This window comes from Drosophila bipectinata, chromosome XL (genome assembly GCF_030179905.1).
Source record: "Drosophila bipectinata strain 14024-0381.07 chromosome XL, DbipHiC1v2, whole genome shotgun sequence".
In the NCBI taxonomy this organism is placed as follows: domain Eukaryota; kingdom Metazoa; phylum Arthropoda; class Insecta; order Diptera; family Drosophilidae; genus Drosophila; species Drosophila bipectinata.
This window is the reverse complement of record NC_091734.1, coordinates 6844700-6864539: the sequence shown is the minus strand read 5'-3', so window position 1 is coordinate 6864539 and position 19840 is coordinate 6844700. Positions and strand designations below refer to the sequence as shown.

Sequence of the window (19840 nt, the reverse complement as noted above, 5' to 3'; positions counted from 1 at the left end):
TTGTTAAGAATCGATCCACAAATCGATTAAGGTACTCCACTTGAGGATCGGATAAGAATTGACAAAGATATAGACATCGCAAGGAGGCCTATATGAAAAACCTGGATTTCCAAGGGGTCCATCAGGAAAATTGGAAAAAAATCGAAAAAAAATTGTAATGCCAGGTTTTGATGCAGATTTGTGGAGAATCGATCCACAAATCGATTAAGGTATTCCGCTTGAGGATTGGATAAGAATTGACAAAGATATAGACATCGCAAGGAGGCCTATATGAAAAACCTGGATTTCCAAGGGGTCCACCAGGAAAATTGGAAAAAAATCGAAAAAAAATGTGAATGCCAGGTTTTGATGCAGATTTGTGGAGAATCGATCCACAAATCGATTGAGGTATTCCGTTCCAGGATTGGATAAGAATTGACAAAGATATAGACATCGCAAGGAGGCCTATATGAAAAACCTGGGGTCCAAGGGCTCCATCAGGAAAATTGGAAAAAAATCAAAAAAAAATTTGAATGCCAGTTTTTGATGCAGATTTGTGGAGAATCGATCCACAAATCGATTAAGGTATTCCGTTTAAAGATCGGATAAGAATTGACAAAGATATAGACATCGCAAGGAGGCCTATATGAAAAACCTGGATTTCCAAGGGGTCCATCAGGAAAATTGGAAAAAAATCGAAAAAAAATTTTAATGCCAGGTTTTGATGCAGATTCGTGGAGAATCGATCCATAAATCGATTGAGGTACTCCGCTTGAGGATCGGATAAGAATTGACAAAGATATAGACATCGCAAGGAGGCCTATATGAAAAACCTGGATTTCCAAGGGGTCCATCAGGAAAATTGGAAAAAAATCGAAAAAAAATTGTAATGCCAGGTTTTGATGCAGAATCGTGGAGAATCGATCCACAAATCGATTAAGGTATTCCGTTCCAGGATCGGATAAGAATTGACAAAGATATAGACATCGCAAGGAGCCCTATATGAAAAACCTGGATTTCCAAGGGGTCCATCAGGAAAATTGGAAAAAAATCGAAAAAAAATTTTAATGCCAGGTTTTGATGCAGATTCGTGGAGAATCGATCCATAAATCGATTGAGGTACTCCGCTTGAGGATCGGATAAGAATTGACAAAGATATAGACATCGCAAGGAGGCCTATATGAAAAACCTGGATTTCCAAGGGGTCCATCAGGAAAATTGGAAAAAAATCGAAAAAAAATTTTAATGCCAGGTTTTGATGCAGAATCGTGGAGAATCGATCCACAAATCGATTGAGGTATTCCGCTTGAGGATCGGATAAGAATTGACAAAGATATAGACATCGCAAGGAGGCCTATATGAAAAACCTGGATTTCCAAGGGGTCCATCAGGAAAATTGGAAAAAAATCGAAAAAAAATGTTAATGCCAGGTTTTAATGCAGATTTGTTAAGAATCGATCCACAAATCGATTAAGGTACTCCACTTGAGGATCGGATAAGAATTGACAAAGATATAGACATCGCAAGGAGGCCTATATGAAAAACCTGGATTTCCAAGGGGTCCACCAGGAAAATTGGAAAAAAATCGAAAAAAAATGTGAATGCCAGGTTTTGATGCAGATTTGTGGAGAATCGATCCACAAATCGATTGAGGTATTCCGTTCCAGGATTGGATAAGAATTGACAAAGATATAGACATCGCAAGGAGGCCTATATGAAAAACCTGGATTTCCAAGGGGTCCATCAGGAAAATTGGAAAAAAATCGAAAAAAAATTTTAATGTCAGGTTTTGATGCAGATTTATGGAGAATCGATCCACAAATCGATTGAGGTACTCCGCTTGAGGATCGGATACATACAGGAAAAGATATACACTTTTCAGCTTGTGAAGAGAACTTGTACGCCGGATTTGGCAAAGTGGGGGAAAGTGGGCTGGATGGTTCTGGACTGGCTGTATACACAGACGTATACGAGTATCGAATGGCCGGCAGACACATGCCCAATGTGGGCCCAGACCCAGAGAGAGGGGCGGGAAGACGGGCCGGTCTTTGGAGGCGAGTTCGCTGCGTTGGTTTTTTCTTGGCAGCTTTTCCCCGCCTTTCTGCAGAGATTTGAGTTCAAATTTATTTTTGGCAGCATCGCCGACAGTTGGCCCTTTCCCCGGGCCCCGGACGGCGGACGGGGGCTGCAAATGGGTTGGGAGGGGGCGGCAGGGAGTCGGGATCAGAGGGCTGATGGCTGGCGGCTCCCTGCCCCTGCCCCCAGGCCGCTGCCTTTCGCTCTCCGCCTCGGATTTGTTCCTGTGTATGTGTGCTGCTTTATCTAGTTTCGGAGTGAGAGCGTGTCTGTGTTTGATATAGGCTTCCGCCTTGATTTCAGCCCCCTCCCCTTCAAGCCCCTCCTGTACGCGCCCCTCCCTCCCCGGCTGTTTGTATAATCTATTTAAAGGTGGTTGAACTTCGCTTTCCACCTTCGCCAGGGCATTCGACTCGATCCCCGGCTCCCGATCCCCGATACCCGATTCCCGCTACCACATCCCCGAGCCGAACTAAGCCGAAGTCGGCTACGGGGTGCTGAAAAAGGGAAGGGGAAGGGGAACGGGCCCGGGTCCGGGTCCATACTATTTATAGCCGGATCAGAAATAGACGAGAGCTACAAGAGCTGCTTCGAGTGCTCGGTGTGGGGCTGAAATAGAGCAGGAGCCGGGGGTACAAACTCGGCAAAGAACCTGCTCAAGACGGGCCCAAAATTAGACACGGAAATCCCCATCCCCATCTCCGTCCACCGTTTTCAAGGGAAGTTCTTCTAGTTATATACAAAAACACAGCCAGCCAGCCAGCACACACACACAGCCTATTTCGAGAGGTGCCAAGGCGATCTTCTGTGGAGTTCAGTTTGGAACTTTCAAGCAGCCGAGGCTCCGATGGGATGGATGTGGCAATGGGATGGACGGTGGGGTATTTTTAGGCCAAAAGCATCGTAAACTTTCGGCCTCTCCATTTTTTTTTTGGCTTTTATCAATATTTGTTTTTCAATTTTTGAGTTTTGTTCTCTTTGGGTTTTGGAATCTTTTCGAAATCGATCCAAAAAACTGGGAGCTTCTGTTGGTTATTCCATCGATTCTAGTATATATACACGTTGACTCCAGTGCCCTGATTCCGAAGCGGAAAGCCAATAAGGACTATTAGTCCTAGAAATGGCTGCCAATCGATAAGCATTAATTTGGACAAAGTCTAGGACAACAAAACGAAAGCCGAAGCTGAGATACGCTTCCAATAAGCTCTAACTAGTTTCGAGGCTCTGACTAGGGCTTAAACACTATCCGAGGGAGTTCCTCTCGAATCTACCCTCAAAGAGTTAGATACAGTTGTTAAAATATCTTCAAGATACATCTCCATATGGATCCTGAGACACACTGATCACAAAATTATAGTTATCCTTCCACAAACAGGACTCGGGTTGAGAGACCCTGCAAGGGTATTGGAACCAAAACAAGCAACAGCGTGGCTTCAAGCTTCGGCTGAGGAATTTCAAACTTTGGGTTCGGCCTCGGCCTCGGCCTCGGCTTCTTGTAAGCACGAATCAAGCGCCAGAGCGAGAGGTCCTGGCTAAGAGAGCTTTAAGGACGAAGCTTTGTGCGTGACTCAGAGCCTCTGTGTGTGTGTGTGTGTTTGTGTGTGTGTTGATGTCATAAATCCTTCTCAAAGAAAAAAAAAAATTAAAGAAAGAAATTAGGCAAAGGAGGGGGATGGGCTCTCGGGCGAGGAATAAGGACAAACAGCTGTGCCACCCAGGAGTCCTGAAACACGTTTCAAGATGTTGCCCAGGGCGGCGGAGGGTGGCTGAGAGCAGGAGAAAAAATCTAAACCGCGTTTTGGATTTCCAAGCGCGTTCTCGGGGTGGAAAATCAGGACTCGCACACTCACACACTCACACACACACGCATATACGCAGCTTACGAATCCAATTGGAATCCTCTGGCAGATATCCTGCCGTTTTGCAACTCCCCGACTTGGAAATGCGACTGTACAACTTACTTTAATGATAGTTCTGCTTCCTGTTACGTTCCTCCTTATTTGAGTCCTTTCGCAAGTCGTCCTCACACACCAATAACACTCAGGCATATGCTCCAAAAAGGACACTCTCTGAGCTCGACTTTCGAGCTGCTGTTCACGGGTGGCTGGGCGAGTGGGAGTTGAGGTCCTGCGGCAGGAGTCCGCGGCGGTCACGAAACGAAAACCAAACAAAAAGGACACAAAAAATACGCAGCCGCAGTTGGAAAAACAAAAAATAACAACCTAAAATGCGGCTGCAGCGACACAAATAACAACAGTCGCGAACGCTTCTGGCGGCAACACGGCTACGCGGCTATAAAAAACAAAAACATCAACAAGAACAATGGCACACAAAACGCCAAAGCCAAATCCAAAACACGAATGCCGCAAGAAGGGGGAGCGAACGCGCGCAACCTCCCGCCCCAGTGTTGTAAAATGTTTGTTTTTCTATCGATTTTATCGAAATGGGGTTATCGACCCACAACTTTTAATGAAAATTAAAAGAAAACAGATTTTAAAAGAATAGGTATCGGTAGGTAGGTTTAAAAGATAAGGTATAAAGTAGATTACATTTTCGTATTACATTTTCTAGTTCTATCCTTTTTTATCTTTAGAAGATTTGTGTGAGGAATTAACTTTATCTACAAGGGAAGTATCTTAATTATCCATTTCTTAAGATAATCTTTTATATCAATTTTTTGAGCAGTGCATAGTTTCCCATAATATTGATCGATAGCATACTCACAGTGGACACCTGGTCACACTGGCAGCTCTGCAGTTTATAAACAAACATTACGCATACACGGAAATACGAAACTGGTTAAACACATCACCCCGCAATCTAATCGCTGCCCACACAACGCGCAAATTCCCGTCCATTTAGTCCAGTACTCTGTTCCCGAATCGCCGACCAGAAAATGCTGAAGATCGCCGCCGAGGGAATCGCACCACGTCTGGCGGCCTGTTGCTGGATCGGCTCCTCCAGCGCGCAAAGCAGCTGTCAGAGAATAGCTCCCCAAGCAGCCAAGGCCACGCAGAAGTACCTCACCCAGTCGCAGGCCCTCCTCAAGAAGCTGGTCATCAAGGATCACTACGAGTTTGATCAGAAGGTGAGTCTGCTAGCCCTCCGGGAGGATTATGCAATGGCTAGATATACGGAAATGGCATAGGAATCCGACTGCATAGTTGGCGTACGTGAGCAAGTTTCGCCGGGGGAAGGAGGAGGTCGATAGATACATCCCACACCACCCCATGACGCACTTTTGACCGTGGACCCGCTGCCTTGCATATGTGTGGGTCGTGGTGAGCGATGTTTCGTTTTGTGTTTGCGTTGCTGGCGATTGGCTCGTGCATGCAAATGAGCCCCAAAACATTATATTCCGGTTTGAACCCCTTCCAGCCGGACGGGGACCACGGCGAAGCGATTAACTATGACGTTACTCGCATTGCAGGGTTATTAAAAGGTGACGAGATAAAACTATGAGTGTTTGCAGAAGGCGGGAAGATTTGTAATTGTTCTGTTTGGACTTTGTCTTCTACAGAAGTCGAGATACTCGATGAAGAAACCCCTGAATCTGACCTATTAATCTAATCCCTTTGAAACCAATCAATAGTCGGGCATTCCGTGTATCAACATTGCATAAGGTTGGGCTCTTTGACAGCCTCGGACTATCTTATCTCAGTTACTACACGTTCTAACTAACTATTTCCAGGTGATCAATAGTGACAACCCAGTTATAGTGAACTTCCACGCCGAGTGGTGCGACCCCTGCAAGATCCTAACGCCCAAGATGCTCGAGCTGCTGGAGAACTCCAGCGAGATCGATTTGGCGGTTATTGATGTGGAGACGAACCTGGATCTTGTCGAGACCTTCGAGGTGAAGGCTGTGCCCGCGGTGCTGGCCTTCAGGAACGGTGTGGTCGTCGACAAGTTCATCGGGCTGGTGGATGCGAACAGCATTGAGACGCTGATCGACAAACTGAAGCGAAAGCAGCAGCAGAAGCAGTAGGAGTAGCTAATAGGGAACCAGGAATACAGGCGAATAGGCGAAGGAGGTTGCGATTTTATACACGAAACTGGAGACTGTAACTGCGATAGCCCTATCCCGAGGCAGGAATCACAACAATTGATGCTGAACGTGCAAAATACCTTAATTGCAATAAACTAATATTAATTACGGCTATTTGAAAGCACTTCCAAATGTTTACTTTAAGAGGCAAATGAATGAATCACGAATTATTTATGAACAATTAGCGTTCGCTTTATTCTGACATGACATTATTCAATATAGTACATACATAAAACTCGCTCTTGCCCCAAGCTAATTACAATAGTGATCTAACAACATCCTCCAGGATAACGATCCGGTACTCAATTCGTTAGGCATAATACAAATATAGACGTACACGTACGGTTTGCGTTTGTGTTTAGGTTTGGGTAAAAAAATAATAACTCAACATGTATATATATATATAAACAGAACAGAAACAAGTTCGAAGCCCGTCGGTCGTTCGGGCGCGAATACGGTTAATAAAAAACTTAAGACTAACCCGAAACGGTAGCGGTTTCGGTATCGGATGCGGCGAAGCGAATAGCAGCGACGGCTGACGGGCTTTCGAAAACTGTTTATCTTTTTTCCAAATTTTAGTTTTTTTTTTTGTGTGTTTCTTAGATTACACAGCCGCACAAAGGAGGCCGAGGGGTCGGAGTTCGTCCAGGAAGCATTCAGCAACGGGTCTTAAATCTTTGGGTTTCTATGCGGAATTCAAGAACAGAATTGGATAGAATAAACTATTCCATAGGGCAAGCTAAACCTATTATAGTTTCCACCTGCAGAAAATGCGGTCATTTTTTAGGTAGGAGGAACAAGTACAGATAGTGTGAAGGGGGGGGGGGGGGAGTTAGAAGAAGCCAAGTCAAGTGGGGGATCTTTAGGTTTGGGAACTCTGACCACCCGAGCAACACCTCCTTCGTACGGCTATGTCATCCCAGTTATGGTCAATCCTTAGGGCGGTCTGCCATTCAAAAGGCAGGCCACCAACCGAGAAGATTCCATAACCTTTATCCTCATCCTCATTTCATACTCATCCATCTATCCATCCGTCCTGAGCTGCGGACGACGGCTGTCACCCACTCCTGGTATTCTTCGGATTTGGGGGAGCCAGGGCTCAGCGCGCCAGCTGAATAATGAGGGCGGCGCACATCTCGAAGAACTCCATGGTGTGGTGGCCGGTCGGCTGCAGCGGCATCACACCGGACACACTCAGGGGCGGTGGCGTGAGGCTCTCCATGATGACGTCGTCGCCCTGCTCCACCTCGTCGTTGGTTAGCGACTTGAAGTCCAGCAGATAGCTCTTGGCATCGACCTGGTACAGCTGCAGCGACATCTTCGAGAACTTTCCTGTCTTGACGTTCTGGCGGCGCACTCGGACATGGTACGGATTGATGATCTTCCACTCGTAGTTGAGGGCCTTCATGGCGCGATACACCTCCAGCATGATGTCGTTCGGCTTGCTCTGCGAACGGATGCCCAGGTGCCACTTGGCACGCTTGATTGGCGTGCCGCCGCGAGCCGTCTTCTCCGGAAACGCCCCACCGCCCGACGTTTGAACCGACATGGCCAGCTGGCGGTCGCGCATTGGAGCAATTCGCTCGGGATGTGGTCTGATTGTGCTGCTTGGCGTGGAGGAGGCAGAGGCCGGCGGCACTGGAGTGGCTGTGCCCGAACTAGCTGCCGTTCCGCCGCCGACAGTGACCGTGGCCAGCGGTGCCTGATCCCCCAGCCCAGACTGGGGCACAGGCGGTGGCGGAGGCGGCGGCGGTGATCCAGCCACAAAGAAATTGTTGATTTCGTTTATCTGGTTGGCGGCGTCGTCAGCGAAGCGCTTGTTGTCGATGATCAGATGGTAGGCAATGGCCAGCTGATCGTGCGGATCCCCGCTGAGCAGGGAGTTGTGCACCTCCGACTCCTTGACCCCGAACTTGGTGCAGACCTCGGCCACCGCATAGGTGTCAATTACGTTCGAGTCCTGCTCGATGGAAGATGGGAAGAGGTAGGCGGGCAGATCCTTTTGGAACCACTCGTGCTTCTTGATCTCCTCGATATTGGCCCGCTTCAGCGGATCCACCTGCAGCATCTGGCACACCAGGTTAACCACCTGCTTGTTCAGGTACTCGGGAATCGGAAAGATGCCCGACTTGATCTTGCGGAACAGAGTGGGCACGTGCTCGTCGTCAAAGGGCAGCGTGCCGCAGAGAAGGGCGTAAAGGATGACGCCGCATGACCAAATGTCCACCTCGGGGCCGGCATACAGCTTGCCGGAAATAACCTCCGGAGCGGCATAGTTCGGCGAGCCGCAGGATGTGCGCAGGAACTCACCGTCGAGCATCATGTTCGAGAGTCCAAAGTCAGCGATCTTCACGTGCATGTTGTGGTCGAGCAGCAGGTTTTCCGGCTTCAGATCTCGGTGGACGATCATGTGCCGGTGGCAGTAGTCCACACCGGAGATGATTTGCTGGAAGAAACGACGGGCCTGGTGCTCGTGCAACTTTCCATGCTTCACAATGTAGTCGAACAGCTCCCCGCCGCTCACGTACTCCATGATCATGAAAATGTCCGATGGCGTGGAAATTACCTAAAACAAGTGTTTATTAGAATTCGCAAAAGTATTAAACGCCAAACTGTATGTGGATTCTAAAAAAATGATTCTATTGAAACGCATCTGGCATCTGGCTTCGGTATTTCTTGCTTACCCACTTCATTGAATAAACTAACATGGGAATTATTGGATCGGATTTCCTGACAGCCGTCCAAGTAATGTTTGGAAACAAAGCCCAGTGAAACCCCAGACCCCAGTCCCCAGACCCCAGACAACACAAACCCACTGCCCTAGCACCCTGATTCTCCCCCATTGTTTACTACAGACTGTAGTCTTTTATCGGAATGTTTATCCACCCGCCATGTGAATTGGTTTTGGGTTGCACATCGATTTCGGGCTAATGGGAAAAGGGTTCTTCAAATTCCTCGGTGGCTGTATACCATTCTGTACCATTCACGGACATTGTATCCCCCAGCTGTGTCTTGGGCAGGCGAAACCGATCCTCTTGCCCACGCGCCGAATACCGAACACGAGCCCATTGAATGTGTGGCAAGTCAACATTGGGTGATGGTATTGCAGTCAGCATTCTAGGCTCGGATTTTTTTCTCACCTGGTAGAGTTTGATGATGTGAGGATGTCGGAAGAGCTTAAGGTTCTGGATCTCACGCCGGATCTTGCCCACCACATCCAGGCTCTTGATCTTCTGACGGTTAAGGATCTTCACGGCCACCTTGACGCGGGTGATCTGGTGCTCGCCGATCTTCACCTTGCCGAAGGTCCCGGTGCCCAGGGTGGCACCCAGCAGGTAGTGCCCAATCTTCACTAGCGGTTGACCGTTGGCGGTACCGGCGGCCGCCGCCTCCGCGGCCGCAGCCCTCGTCTGGGGCATTGTCCTGGATTACTGATCCAGCGGGTGGTGGATGCAAAGGTGCTCCAGTTCTAGCTGCAGCTTCAGTTCCTAGCGTTCGCTACTGCAGAGAGGTCAGCCGAGGGATAGGAGGAGGGAAGGTCGTTATCGTTTATTGCGTAGTCCGCTCCGCTTTTGGTAGAGCCTTCGTGTCGATTCACTTGCTCCGTTTGGCAGCCAGCACTCACCTCTAAGCAATCCGTGATCCGGACTCTGGGCTATCGCTTAGCAGAATGTGAAGTTAAGCTCAGCCTAGCTGCAATTTATCTGTTCGATTTCCTGGTTTTCCTCTGCGCTTTTCTTCGCGTTTTTTGCTTATTTAATTGACATTGGAATGCTCAGTGTTGCCACTTTGGCCATTTTCCCGTCAAATTTAGCTTATTTCGCTGAAGAAAGTTGGTAACCGTTATATTTCATTTTACTTCTGTTTCTTTTAATGATTTTAGCGTGAAACTAATTTTATTTAAGCAATTATATATATTTATTTTTGCCAATTAATCTATTCCAGCCCATTTAATTCTGGCAACACTTCTTCCAACAAGAACAACGCAGCTGATTGTCAATTGGTCCCTCTCGCTCTGGCCTGGAAGCGCGGTCTATCGAATATAAAAGTTATCGGCGCAGCTGGCACAGGGTGCTTAATTACGCGGGACATTTGAAGTGGTGGTTCAAAAACTTTTGCCATAAGGTAAAGCGTATTAGTTTTAAAATAATGTTGAAGACCATACCAAAATTAGAAATTGTAATCCTGGGTTGTGGGCGTAATGAAAATATAGAAAAACAAAATATTAATAGCAATTATAAGTATGGAATTTTAAAATCTAAAAAATTCAAGTCATTTAGTTTCCGATCTTTGGGATGTGATCATTGGAATACTTAGGGAAGAAGCCAATTGAAAACAGTTTCGTATTGTGATTGAAACACATTTATTACACAATTTTTTGTATAGAGTTGTTGCACATAAAACAATCTTTAAATCCCTTATCTCAATTTTCAGACGTATCTGAATGATTTACAAATGTAATTTGTATTTCAAGTCATCCGTAAAAGTAAAGGTGCCACAGCTTCTTTTGTTCATCACCGGTTGTCATCTCCGGAATTCTTAAGGACTAGTTTTATATTTATGTATATATTGTATGTATAGTATAGTAGACTACAATTCAACTATGCCAAAAGTCGGCTGGGGATATTCATAGGAGCATCCCAATCTCCACATATATTAATTACTCGTAATCGTAAGCTCCATCTCACAGCGTGACTGTACCGCCTGTATCTTCTCTCTCGCTCTCTTTCACTTTCGAATCGTTCGCAGCTCCTCGAATCCTATATCTCGGATATTCGCGCCGACTCGAGTCGAAAAATTTGATTTCGTTTTCTACAATTATTAACTTTAAATACATGTATTTCGGTTTACTCTATGATTAGTCTGAAAAAAAATTGCAAACCTTAACTAGTATAATGCTAGGGACTAGGCTTTACCTTTCAAGATATCGAGGCTCAACAAACAAAAACAAAAAAAAAACAAAAAAAATATGGGACTTGAACGTCCCGCGGTTGGTTGCTGGTGGAAAATAGCAAATTTATTTATATTCAGCAGTTTTCTTGTCGAGTTTGTTTGAAGGTTTTTGCATAGAATCTGGTGTTTTTACATTCATATATAATTATCTATATATATAGGGGGCTTGTGTTTAGTGTTTAGTTATACATCAATAATTTATTTATTATGGTATGGTAGTTAAAAAGCATGTGCCACGAACTTCCACGCAGATTCCTTATAGAGTTTTATTAATGTATCAACTATCATCATCATCATCATCATCAGAGGTTGCCGGTCCGCTACACCCAGTCTCTGTCCGCGGGGCCGTTGTCCGTCTGTCGGCTCAAGTCTCCTTCTTTAAAAATTCATAATTTCTTGTTTTCTGTTTTGTATGCATCTCTTATACAAAATTAATTGGAATTGTTTCTTTTTCTTGATCTGCAAAAATCCACACTCAAGTGTTTCATCAATATGCGCAACCGTCTACAATAGAGGATCAGGCTCCACCGACGGAGCTCTGTGTGTGTGTTTGTTTGGGGCTTTAGGGGGATAGGGGTGTGTTATGGGGTGTGTTTGTGTACTTTGGAACATCGTTTCATAGATCTTATTACACGCTAGGCATCATCAACTTATGGTCTCCTAATCTGTGAGTGTTCGTGTCGTGTTCTTTCTGCTCTTGGCTGATACTTAAGCTTCTTTTTCACTTTCGATTTGCATCTTTTGTATTCGCCGCCTGCTGCCAATGCTTGATTTGCTATTCCTAGGCCAGTTCTTGGGCAATCTCAACCCGTCCTGGCTCTCTAACATGGATATACATATATACGGATAATACAACACATACATACATGCACTTAGAGAGGCACAGAGAGAGAGAGAGAAATAAAGGTTCATACGGTGAGGATAACTCGCTTGGGTTTTCTTCGACTTTTTTTTTGCGTATTTTCGATTTTAGTGACCTTGCTGAATTGCTAGTCTAAAAATTGCATTAATTAGTTGTAGCTGCCACCGCCTGTGTGCCAGCTTCCTCCCATACTCTCCGGTTCTTCACCTTGTCTGCTGCCAGCAGTGCCGCCGCCGCCATCACCGTCGGTCTCCACCATCTCTTCGTCAGCTCCAGCGCCGCCACCAAAGCTAATGCTGCTCATCTGGGGTACCAGGGTCATGTCCAACGTATCAGACTGCTCAGACGTCTCCTCGGCTGGTGCCTCCTCCTCATCCTCTCTATAGGTCACGTAAACGAGACCCATGGCACACATTTCACCATTCTCCGCGTCGTAGTAGTTCACCGTGTTCACATAGTTGTCATTGGCGTACTGATAGAAGACGCAAGTGCTGGGATTCTGGGTGGCTCCCGTCTCTACAGCAATGGGAATAGCTTCGTATGGAGTGGCGACAGTTGCCATCGCAGGATACTGAATTGCCGCCACGGTCGAGGTTATCTCCGGAGGATGTACCAGTGTGGATGTTACTGCCTGATAGGCTAGGGGTACAGGCGATGTGTACATGAGGGGCGCAGCTATCGACGGAATCCCAGATGCTTGATGCCAGTCCAACGGGAGAGCCTGGCTTGGGCTGGTGATGGTACAGGTGGCTGCCGGATTAGGTCTGGTGGGGGGTGTGTAAGTGGAAGAAGCAACAAGTAATGCTGCTGCGGCTGTTGCTTCGGACGAGACAATGGTTGCCGGAGCGGCGAGAGCGGCAGAGGATACGGATGCAGTGGGGTAGGTGGTTAGAACCGGAAAGTAGGCCGGCGCAATGTAGCTGCATTCGGATCTGTACAGGTTGCCGTGGCTCGAGGAGATCGAGATCTGCTGGTTGTGGTTGTGGCTAATGGGCGGTGGTTGGTTCAGCATCTGCAGCTGAATCTGTGCCTGTTGCAGTTGCACTGGATTATGATGTGACTGTGGCTCTGGCAGTTGCCATTGCTCGCTTGCGGCTGGCTGGCTGGGAATCAGATTCGGAATCGGCTGCAAATCGGCAATGGCAGCATGAACACTTCACCTGTGAGATGCAGCTAATATCGTGTAAAGAGATTAATTGCGTTTAAATAAATTTCTGTGCATGGTTATAGGGATGCGGTTTTTGAGATCGTGTGTTTCTGTTTGATCTACCTCTGTGCGCCATGTGGTGGAAGTTGCCACCGGCTCCTCCTCCGCCACCGCCGCCTCCGCCACCGCCACCACCATGGATGGGCATTCCCATGCCCATTCCCATCCCCATACCCATGCCCATACCCATACCCATGGGGTGCATCTGCATCGGGTGGGGGCCCATGTTGTGGTGATTGTTGTTGTGGTGATTATTATGGTGGTTATTATGGTGATTATTGTGGTGCTGTTGGTGGTGCATCGGGTGGTGGTGCGGATGCGGGTGGTTCTGCTGCTGGAGATGCTGCATATGCGGTGGCCCGTTGTGGTGGTTGTTGTGGTGATGGTTATTGTGGTGGTTGTTATGATGATGTGGCATCTGCATCGGCCCACCGCCCATATGCGGGCCGGGTCCTCCAGGACCACCAGGACCGCTTCCCGGTCCACCACCTCCTCCGATCTGCGCCATAAACTGCGCCGCCTTGGCCTTCCCGTGCTCCTCGGCCAGTCGCACCCAGATCGGCTGCGATCCGCCCTCCGGCACAGTGTTGTTCAGTGTTTTGATCGCCTCCTGGGCCTCCTCGCGTTTGTTGTAGCTGTATAACAAAAAAGACGATATTAGCAGACGAATTGGAATCGGATTGGACTTCATCTCCAACATAAACCGAATGCGACATCACAGGGTTAAGATATGGAATAAAAATAAATCGGATTTAGGTAAAAAAAAAGCACGAATTCTTTTACACAAATGAGCTAAGACAGTTCTAGGATTGGCTTGAACACTGAACACTACACAGCACCACTCTTCTAGTCACTTTTTGAACTCCTTTGGCGTTTGTGAAATGGGGTCACTGCTGAGTAGGTCAGCCTGACCTCCGGACTCACCGAACAAAGGCCACTCCACGGGGACGTCCTGTTAGTTTGTCACGAAGAATGTTGCGCTGGACGATCTGGCCGAAAGCGGAGAATATCCTGTCGAGCATTTCATCGTTGATGTTGCGCGGCAAGTTGATCACGTACAGGTTGGTGTCCTTGATGGACTGTCCTCCAGGACGAGCATATGAGACCTACAAATTGGGAGTTCCATTAGAGAATGTGGGGCAAGGGGTGAAAACACCCTCAGGGGGGAGGCAGACGCACCTTTAAACGCTTGTTGCGCACATAGAACCCGTTGAGCTTTAGGATGGCGTCCTCCGAGTCCGACTCTGATTTGTAGTCCACGAACCCGTAGCCGAAGCTGTATCCGGTCTGAGCGGTGGGCGTCCAGAGTAGAGGGCGGGATGCAAATAAAGGAGCAAGAGTGAGTGAGCGAACGAGACCTGCAGTGGAGCGTGGGAGCTTGCATGTATGTATGCAGTGCGACGAGAGAAAAGGACGGCACCTGTGACGTGCAGTGCACCTGGGTTCCTGGTGCCCTGGTCTCCATGGAAACACAGGGATCCGGACCCCAGCTGCCCACACAGCTGCCCCATTTGCTCAGCTACTGCATATTATGATATACACACACACGCATCACTGGCGCACCTGGCAAAATGCCATTTTTAAGCTCACCTTGAAGTCGCGCATTATCTTACAGGTGTTGATAGGTCCACATCCGCTGAAGAGATTGTAGAGCTCGCGGTCCGTCATGTCCTGGGGTAGATAATTGATGATTAGATTGGTGGCGCTGGCGCGGTCGAGCTGCTGCTGTTGCTCTTGCTGCAGCTGTTTGGCAGTAGCTCCGCTGTTATTCCCGCCATTTCCGTTTCCATTGCCCTGGCCGTCAGCTGACTGGTCTTGGTTGTCCCCGTCTCCGTCTTCGTCGTCTTCCTGGTCGCCCTGCTGCATGTCCTGGCCGGACAGCAATTCATCCTCGTTGTAGTCCTCGTCGCTCTGACCCTCCACGCCATCGCCCGACTGCTGACCACAAAAGGAAACAGAAACAGTAAAGAAGGCTGAAGTGGAAAACTTTTGAAATAAGATTATACGCACCTCTAGGTCCGAGGACGGGTCCTCGTCATGCTCCTGGGCATGCATTTTCTCGGCTTGAGACATCCTTTATAGCTGCTCCTGCCCGTTTGACTTCTTCACTTTCCTGTAGTCCTGGTTATCCACTGACTCCCAGCGTCGTCTCCGATTGTCTTTGTGTCGCAGTTCGCGCCAGAAGCTGCAAAACAGATAGAAAGAAAGGGATGTTTGGGTCGAGGTGGCGTGGGTGCTGCAGTGGTTTCTACTGCTTCTGTAATTGAATTAGACAGTGGTCTCTGCTGGATGTGGATGTGGATGCGAGTGCTGTTGCTTCCGCTATGCGTGTCCGTTGCTCCCGCAGGATGTGGATTGATTGAGCGCCACAACGACGCGCGATTTGGCTCGGACTCTCGGACCACGAAAATATGTGTGTGTACCCCACAACTTTGGAGCCTTCGGAAGCCGAAGAGCGAAAGAGAGGGGGCTAGAGAGCAGTGCATCGTATGGGGCCGCAATGAACGTAGGATGCAGCTCGCAGGACGCTGCCAGGCATCTTCGCCCCTGCGTCCGCGCTCACTGGGGGCCCCGCATCTTGATCCCAGAGGCGCCCAAATAACCAAAATAGGGTAGAAACGCCAAAAACCAACGAAGCACCCAGAAAAAAGTACGATACCAACACGAAGCGAACGCACACGCTCGCAAATCGCACTCTCACACACAGCTAGCCCTGGTGCACATACGCAAGCTCGCACCAACACTCGCATGCTTACCAACGGGTGTTAGTGAGGCTTAGGAACCGTGCGAGCAAAAAAGCACTATTTAAAACGTAAAAAAAAACGCTTTTTCAATGATAAAACCAACCGGCTTCGATTTTAGGATGACTTGCCAAATGTGCCACTTCAGCTTACTCACTTTTCAGCAATCACTCGAACAAACTGCAGCAGAAAACAGCAATTTTTGATTTTTGTGCACTTTTCTCAACGAAAACGCCGAGAGAACGAGAAAAGTGTTGCCAGATTCGAAGTGCGGATGGCAAATCTTATATCGATATTTGCTAAACTGTGCAATCTATCGAAATTTTTGCAATCGGAACGAAACGGTTATACTTTCGAAACCTGAACCGGTTTTTGAAAATGTTTTTCAAATCTTTTTTTAAAACAGGCGGACCTTCAATATTACTCTAGGAGAATGCTTTATTAACACAAGAATACCATTCAATCTTAAAACTAACGAAACGCAACTTATTTGGCAAAGAGGATTCCAGACTTCGATCTGAATCCCTACTCGTGGTGGGAATAGTGCTCGTAGTGCTCCGAATGATGGTGCTCCACTGGCTCCTCGTAGTGGCCATGCTCGTGAAGATGCGACTCGCTGTGGTTCTCCAAAACCAGGCCATGGTTATGGTTGTGTTCCGTCTTTGGATGCAGGATCTTTAGCTTTTGCTTGCTGCCTCCGATCTCGATTGGCTTCTTCACCAGATGCTGATCCTCCTTTTTGATGTAAACGGGCACGGCATGGTAGTGATGGAACTTGACACTCTGGTGCGAAGTAGCGTGTTTGTGATCCACTTCGTGGTGCAGTTCCGTCTCCTCATGCTCCGGTTCATGGTGCTCGTATTCCTCATGGTCCTGTTGGTGGTAGTCGTGGATCTTCAGTGCCGAGCTCAGGGCAAGAAGAGCCAATAAGGGAAGCTAGAATGATATATTTCAGAAATGGTCAATAAATTGTGCATTTTTCTTAGTTAGAAACTTGTTAAAATCATGTGGTGTTCGAACAAAATTCCCGTTTCAGGATTATCTTTTTGATTTAGCGGTTCAAAAAACATTTTAAATCTCTGAAACTATGGTTTATCTAATACTTTTAAGATTTTTACACTATTTTCCATGAATTGTTTTTGAAAAACATTTTAAAAACTAACGGTCTATAACATATTTTGAAACACTTTTTCTGGATATTTTTTACTACTTTTTCTAATGAGAAAAAACGGATTCATTTATATTTCCTTACAATGAATTTCAGCATATTATCTGATGTTTCACACAATATTATTCACAGACAAAAAAAGTATTTATATATTCCAGTATTAGAGTAGGAGCAGGACCGATACGCGAGTGCTTTCCTTGACGACGGTTGGATGAATGTGGCTGGCGTTGGAGACCAGATTCGATTTATAGTGAAAACGGATGGTGTGGAGTTGCATGCCGCAACAACAGCAACACGCCAATCCGATGCTGGAGCGCTGTCGAAAACAACAAAAGCAACAGCAACAGTAACAACGGCAACGGCAACGAACTTCAACGCAAACGCAAGGCTGTTGTTGTAATTTATGGCCACTGCCACAATTGTTTGGAAAATTCGATTCAACACACGTTAATATCTGCGTGCGATAGTGGTTCAATTAAAGCGCGGATTACGTATACGGCATGTGGCCTTTGGGATTGCGATGCGGTACGATGCTGGCTGGTTTCCTGCGCAGGAGAAACCCGTTGTCAGCCACTTGGCAGCACACGGCAACGGGTTAACCACCCAAAACAGACCTGGCCGAAACCAGTTGCCGCTCAAAAACATTGGTTGCAAGTGCAAGGCAATTAGGCAACCCAAATGGGGGGAAGGCCAGGCCGAAGACGGATTGTTTAGTAAACGATCCCGCATGGATCCGCCTTCCTGTAGAGTTAATTCTTTCCCCGTCTGAGACACCAGTTACTTCTCCCCCATCTTTGCTAATGAATCCTCCTGATAGAAAGAATTTTTATGCTGGGTCCTTGCTAAGAACCCTGGATCTCTATTATGGATCAAAATCCTATTAAAATCGATGGCCCCATTTAACTTCCTTATTACATTCCATTGTCGAAACATTATAGACAGTTTGTGGCACCTCATGGCGGCCAATTTCCCGAATGATAAATGAGGGCTCGCGTCAAGATTGAGTGAAGGGCTTTTCACAACATTTCAGTTGCACCGTGTGGCAGGTGAAAGGTGCGTACTCTGTGGGGCGGTGATTGCCCCACCGGCGTTTCTTTCTGATCCCATCTAAGCCGCCAGAAGTTTAAGTGCGGTAGTCTGCAGCCAAATTTAAACATATTAAGTAATAGGTGAACGACTCGCCGAAAATCGCTTCAAATGCCAGATCCAATTGCATTCGATTTTGTGGGTTAGTGTGCTTCGGGGGGGGCGCGCACACAAAAGGCAGACACCACCACGCCACACGCCGCTCCATGCCACTCTCCGTGTTGCACATAATCGATTTGAAAAGTAAAAGTAAACTGCTTTCCCAGCCGCAGCAGTAAAAATTTGCATAACAGTTATGCCAGTTGGTAGTAACGCTGCATGTTGAACATGCCCCGGCTCATGTCGCTTTGTCTTAGATTTGCCTGTCTTGGCTGTTTTAATTATAAGTCCGGCGATAAATCGCCTTATATATTATGTAACTGACAATTCGGCAGGAAGCGTTGTCTTTCCACGATTTAAAGTTTAACTAGAAGTGGCTTTATTGTAGAAAGTTTCAACTCAAACCTAAAGTATTCTAAACCCGCCAGACCCGCCAGAAAGTGTACTTCCCCTTCCTCGATTAACATTTAAATCCGAATTCAAAATTAGGTCGATATAAATGTTATCGATTAAAATATTCTTGGCGGTTCGAGTGTGACCTTTCAAATTTTTTAGAACCATTGAGAGAATCTTCGAGCGATGGCGCGCGATTCACATGAAAGTTTAACTGTAAACTAAAAGCCCTTGCATCCAGAAGTGTCTGTCTAAAATATCTGAATGGATCTGGGTGACTCGAAGCTGCGGGCGGTCAGAGTCCTGGGACAGGGCTCCTTCGGCCGGGTGTTCCTCTGCTACCAGGCAGGTCGTCAGGTTTGCGTCAAGCGGATTATCGTTCGCAACCCCAAGACTGAGCTGGGACTCATCAAGGAAGAGGTGTACATCATCTCGCAGCTGCGCCATCCACATATCGTCCAGTTTCTGCGCTCGTTCACCCACGCCGGCACCGTTAACATAGTCATGGAATACCTGCCCAATGGAACTCTCAGGGATGTGATCCAAAAGCTACCTGCAGGCACCGGCGGCATCCACCAGGACCGACTATTGCGTTTCTTTCGTGACATGGTCTTGGGCCTGGAGTATCTGCATATCCGCTGCGTTATTCATCGCGACATCAAGCCGGAAAACATGCTCCTGGACTCCGAGGATCGCGTGAAGATAGCCGACTTCGGCATCTCCAATGTGCATGCGCCGAGCACCCAATCTCAGACGGTAATGGGCACGCCCCTGTACATGGCCCCGGAGGCCATGAATCCAACAGGCAAGGCGGGCTTTAAGTCCGATATCTGGTCGCTGGGATTGGTGGTCTACGAGCTTTGCATTGGGCACAGTCCCTTCACCGCCATCTACGGATCGGGAACCACGCCGGAGCAGCTTCAGAGCGTGATTCACACAATGTCTAGCCCCAAATTGGATTGCCTGCTCATCCGGCGGTTCTACGATCCAGTGTGGTCTCGCCTCTGCGAACTGATGATTGTATACGAGCAGGAGCGCCGCATCTGTTTGCCGGACCTGTATCACGTGGATGCCGCCATTACAACGGCCCTCTATATGCATTACTTTGATTACAAATACTAGAAAATCCGCGATCCATCGTCCCGAAATTATTGTCACATATTCAGTGTTTAGGCTTAAGTAATAAACTATGCTATGGACTAAGGATCTTGATACTTCCCCTTTCCTT

The 19840-nt window shown here is 47.4% G+C and overlaps 5 protein-coding genes across 6 annotated transcripts; 2 read left to right on the top strand and 3 right to left on the bottom strand.

Moving 5' to 3' along the window:
- Window positions 1–4775: 4775 nt before the first annotated feature.
- LOC108122831 (thioredoxin) lies at window positions 4776–6227 on the top strand. The gene is made up of 2 exons (XM_017237647.3): window positions 4776–5143; window positions 5747–6227. Exons 1-2 carry the CDS (start codon window positions 4952–4954, stop codon window positions 6041–6043), a joined length of 489 nt encoding a protein of 162 aa, XP_017093136.1. The 5' UTR covers window positions 4776–4951; the 3' UTR covers window positions 6044–6227.
- Window positions 6228–6270: 43 nt separating this feature from the next.
- On the bottom strand, window positions 6271–10065 carry AMPKalpha (AMP-activated protein kinase alpha subunit). Its single transcript, XM_017237645.3, has 3 exons — window positions 9729–10065; window positions 9244–9604; window positions 6271–8669 (listed from the first exon to the last, which is right to left on the bottom strand). Exons 2-3 carry the CDS (start codon window positions 9520–9522, stop codon window positions 7203–7205), a joined length of 1746 nt encoding a protein of 581 aa, XP_017093134.1. The 5' UTR covers window positions 9523–9604; window positions 9729–10065; the 3' UTR covers window positions 6271–7202.
- Window positions 10066–13113: 3048 nt separating this feature from the next.
- On the bottom strand, window positions 13114–16139 carry ssx (sister-of-Sex-lethal). Of its 2 annotated transcripts, none has more exons than XM_017237642.3 (6): window positions 16024–16139; window positions 15136–15310; window positions 14716–15063; window positions 14305–14412; window positions 14050–14231; window positions 13114–13760 (listed from the first exon to the last, which is right to left on the bottom strand). In XM_017237642.3, the coding sequence occupies exons 2-6, from the start codon at window positions 15196–15198 to the stop codon at window positions 13121–13123; spliced, it is 1341 nt and encodes a 446-aa protein (XP_017093131.1). In that variant the 5' UTR covers window positions 15199–15310; window positions 16024–16139; the 3' UTR covers window positions 13114–13120. The 2 variants fall into 2 exon arrangements, with proteins under 2 accessions (XP_017093131.1, XP_017093132.1); XM_017237643.3 differs by having other exon boundaries at window positions 14716–15060.
- A 140-nt stretch (window positions 16140–16279) lies between these two features.
- Window positions 16280–17133, bottom strand: LOC108122724 (histidine-rich glycoprotein). The gene is made up of 2 exons (XM_017237443.2): window positions 17119–17133; window positions 16280–16802 (listed from the first exon to the last, which is right to left on the bottom strand). The coding sequence occupies exons 1-2, from the start codon at window positions 17131–17133 to the stop codon at window positions 16392–16394; spliced, it is 426 nt and encodes a 141-aa protein (XP_017092932.1). The 3' UTR covers window positions 16280–16391.
- A 1654-nt stretch (window positions 17134–18787) lies between these two features.
- png (pan gu) lies at window positions 18788–19818 on the top strand. Its single transcript, XM_017237677.3, has one exon. It carries the CDS (start codon window positions 18877–18879, stop codon window positions 19732–19734), a length of 858 nt encoding a protein of 285 aa, XP_017093166.2. The 5' UTR covers window positions 18788–18876; the 3' UTR covers window positions 19735–19818.
- The last annotated feature ends 22 nt before the right edge of the window (window positions 19819–19840 follow it).

Bases quoted from the DNA above. Each gene is read 5' to 3' on its own strand.
- ssx (XM_017237642.3), bottom strand. From the start codon at position 15,198: ATGTCTCAAGCCGAGAAAATGCATGCCCAGGAGCATGACGAGGACCCG. The intron at 15,064-15,135 runs GTGCGTATAATC...TTTTGTGGTCAG, and splicing joins ACCCGTCCTCGGACCTAGAG to CAGTCGGGCGATGGCGTGGA. The intron at 14,413-14,715 runs GTGAGCTTAAAA...CCCACCGCTCAG, and splicing joins AGATAATGCGCGACTTCAAG to ACCGGATACAGCTTCGGCTA.
- AMPKalpha (XM_017237645.3), bottom strand. From the start codon at position 9,522: ATGCCCCAGACGAGGGCTGCGGCCGCGGAGGCGGCGGCCGCCGGTACC. The intron at 8,670-9,243 runs GTGAGAAAAAAA...CACTTGTTTTAG, and splicing joins ACATCATCAAACTCTACCAG to GTAATTTCCACGCCATCGGA.
- png (XM_017237677.3), top strand. From the start codon at position 18,877: ATGGATCTGGGTGACTCGAAGCTGCGGGCGGTCAGAGTCCTGGGACAG.
- LOC108122831 (XM_017237647.3), top strand. From the start codon at position 4,952: ATGCTGAAGATCGCCGCCGAGGGAATCGCACCACGTCTGGCGGCCTGT. The intron at 5,144-5,746 runs GTGAGTCTGCTA...AACTATTTCCAG, and splicing joins ACTACGAGTTTGATCAGAAG to GTGATCAATAGTGACAACCC.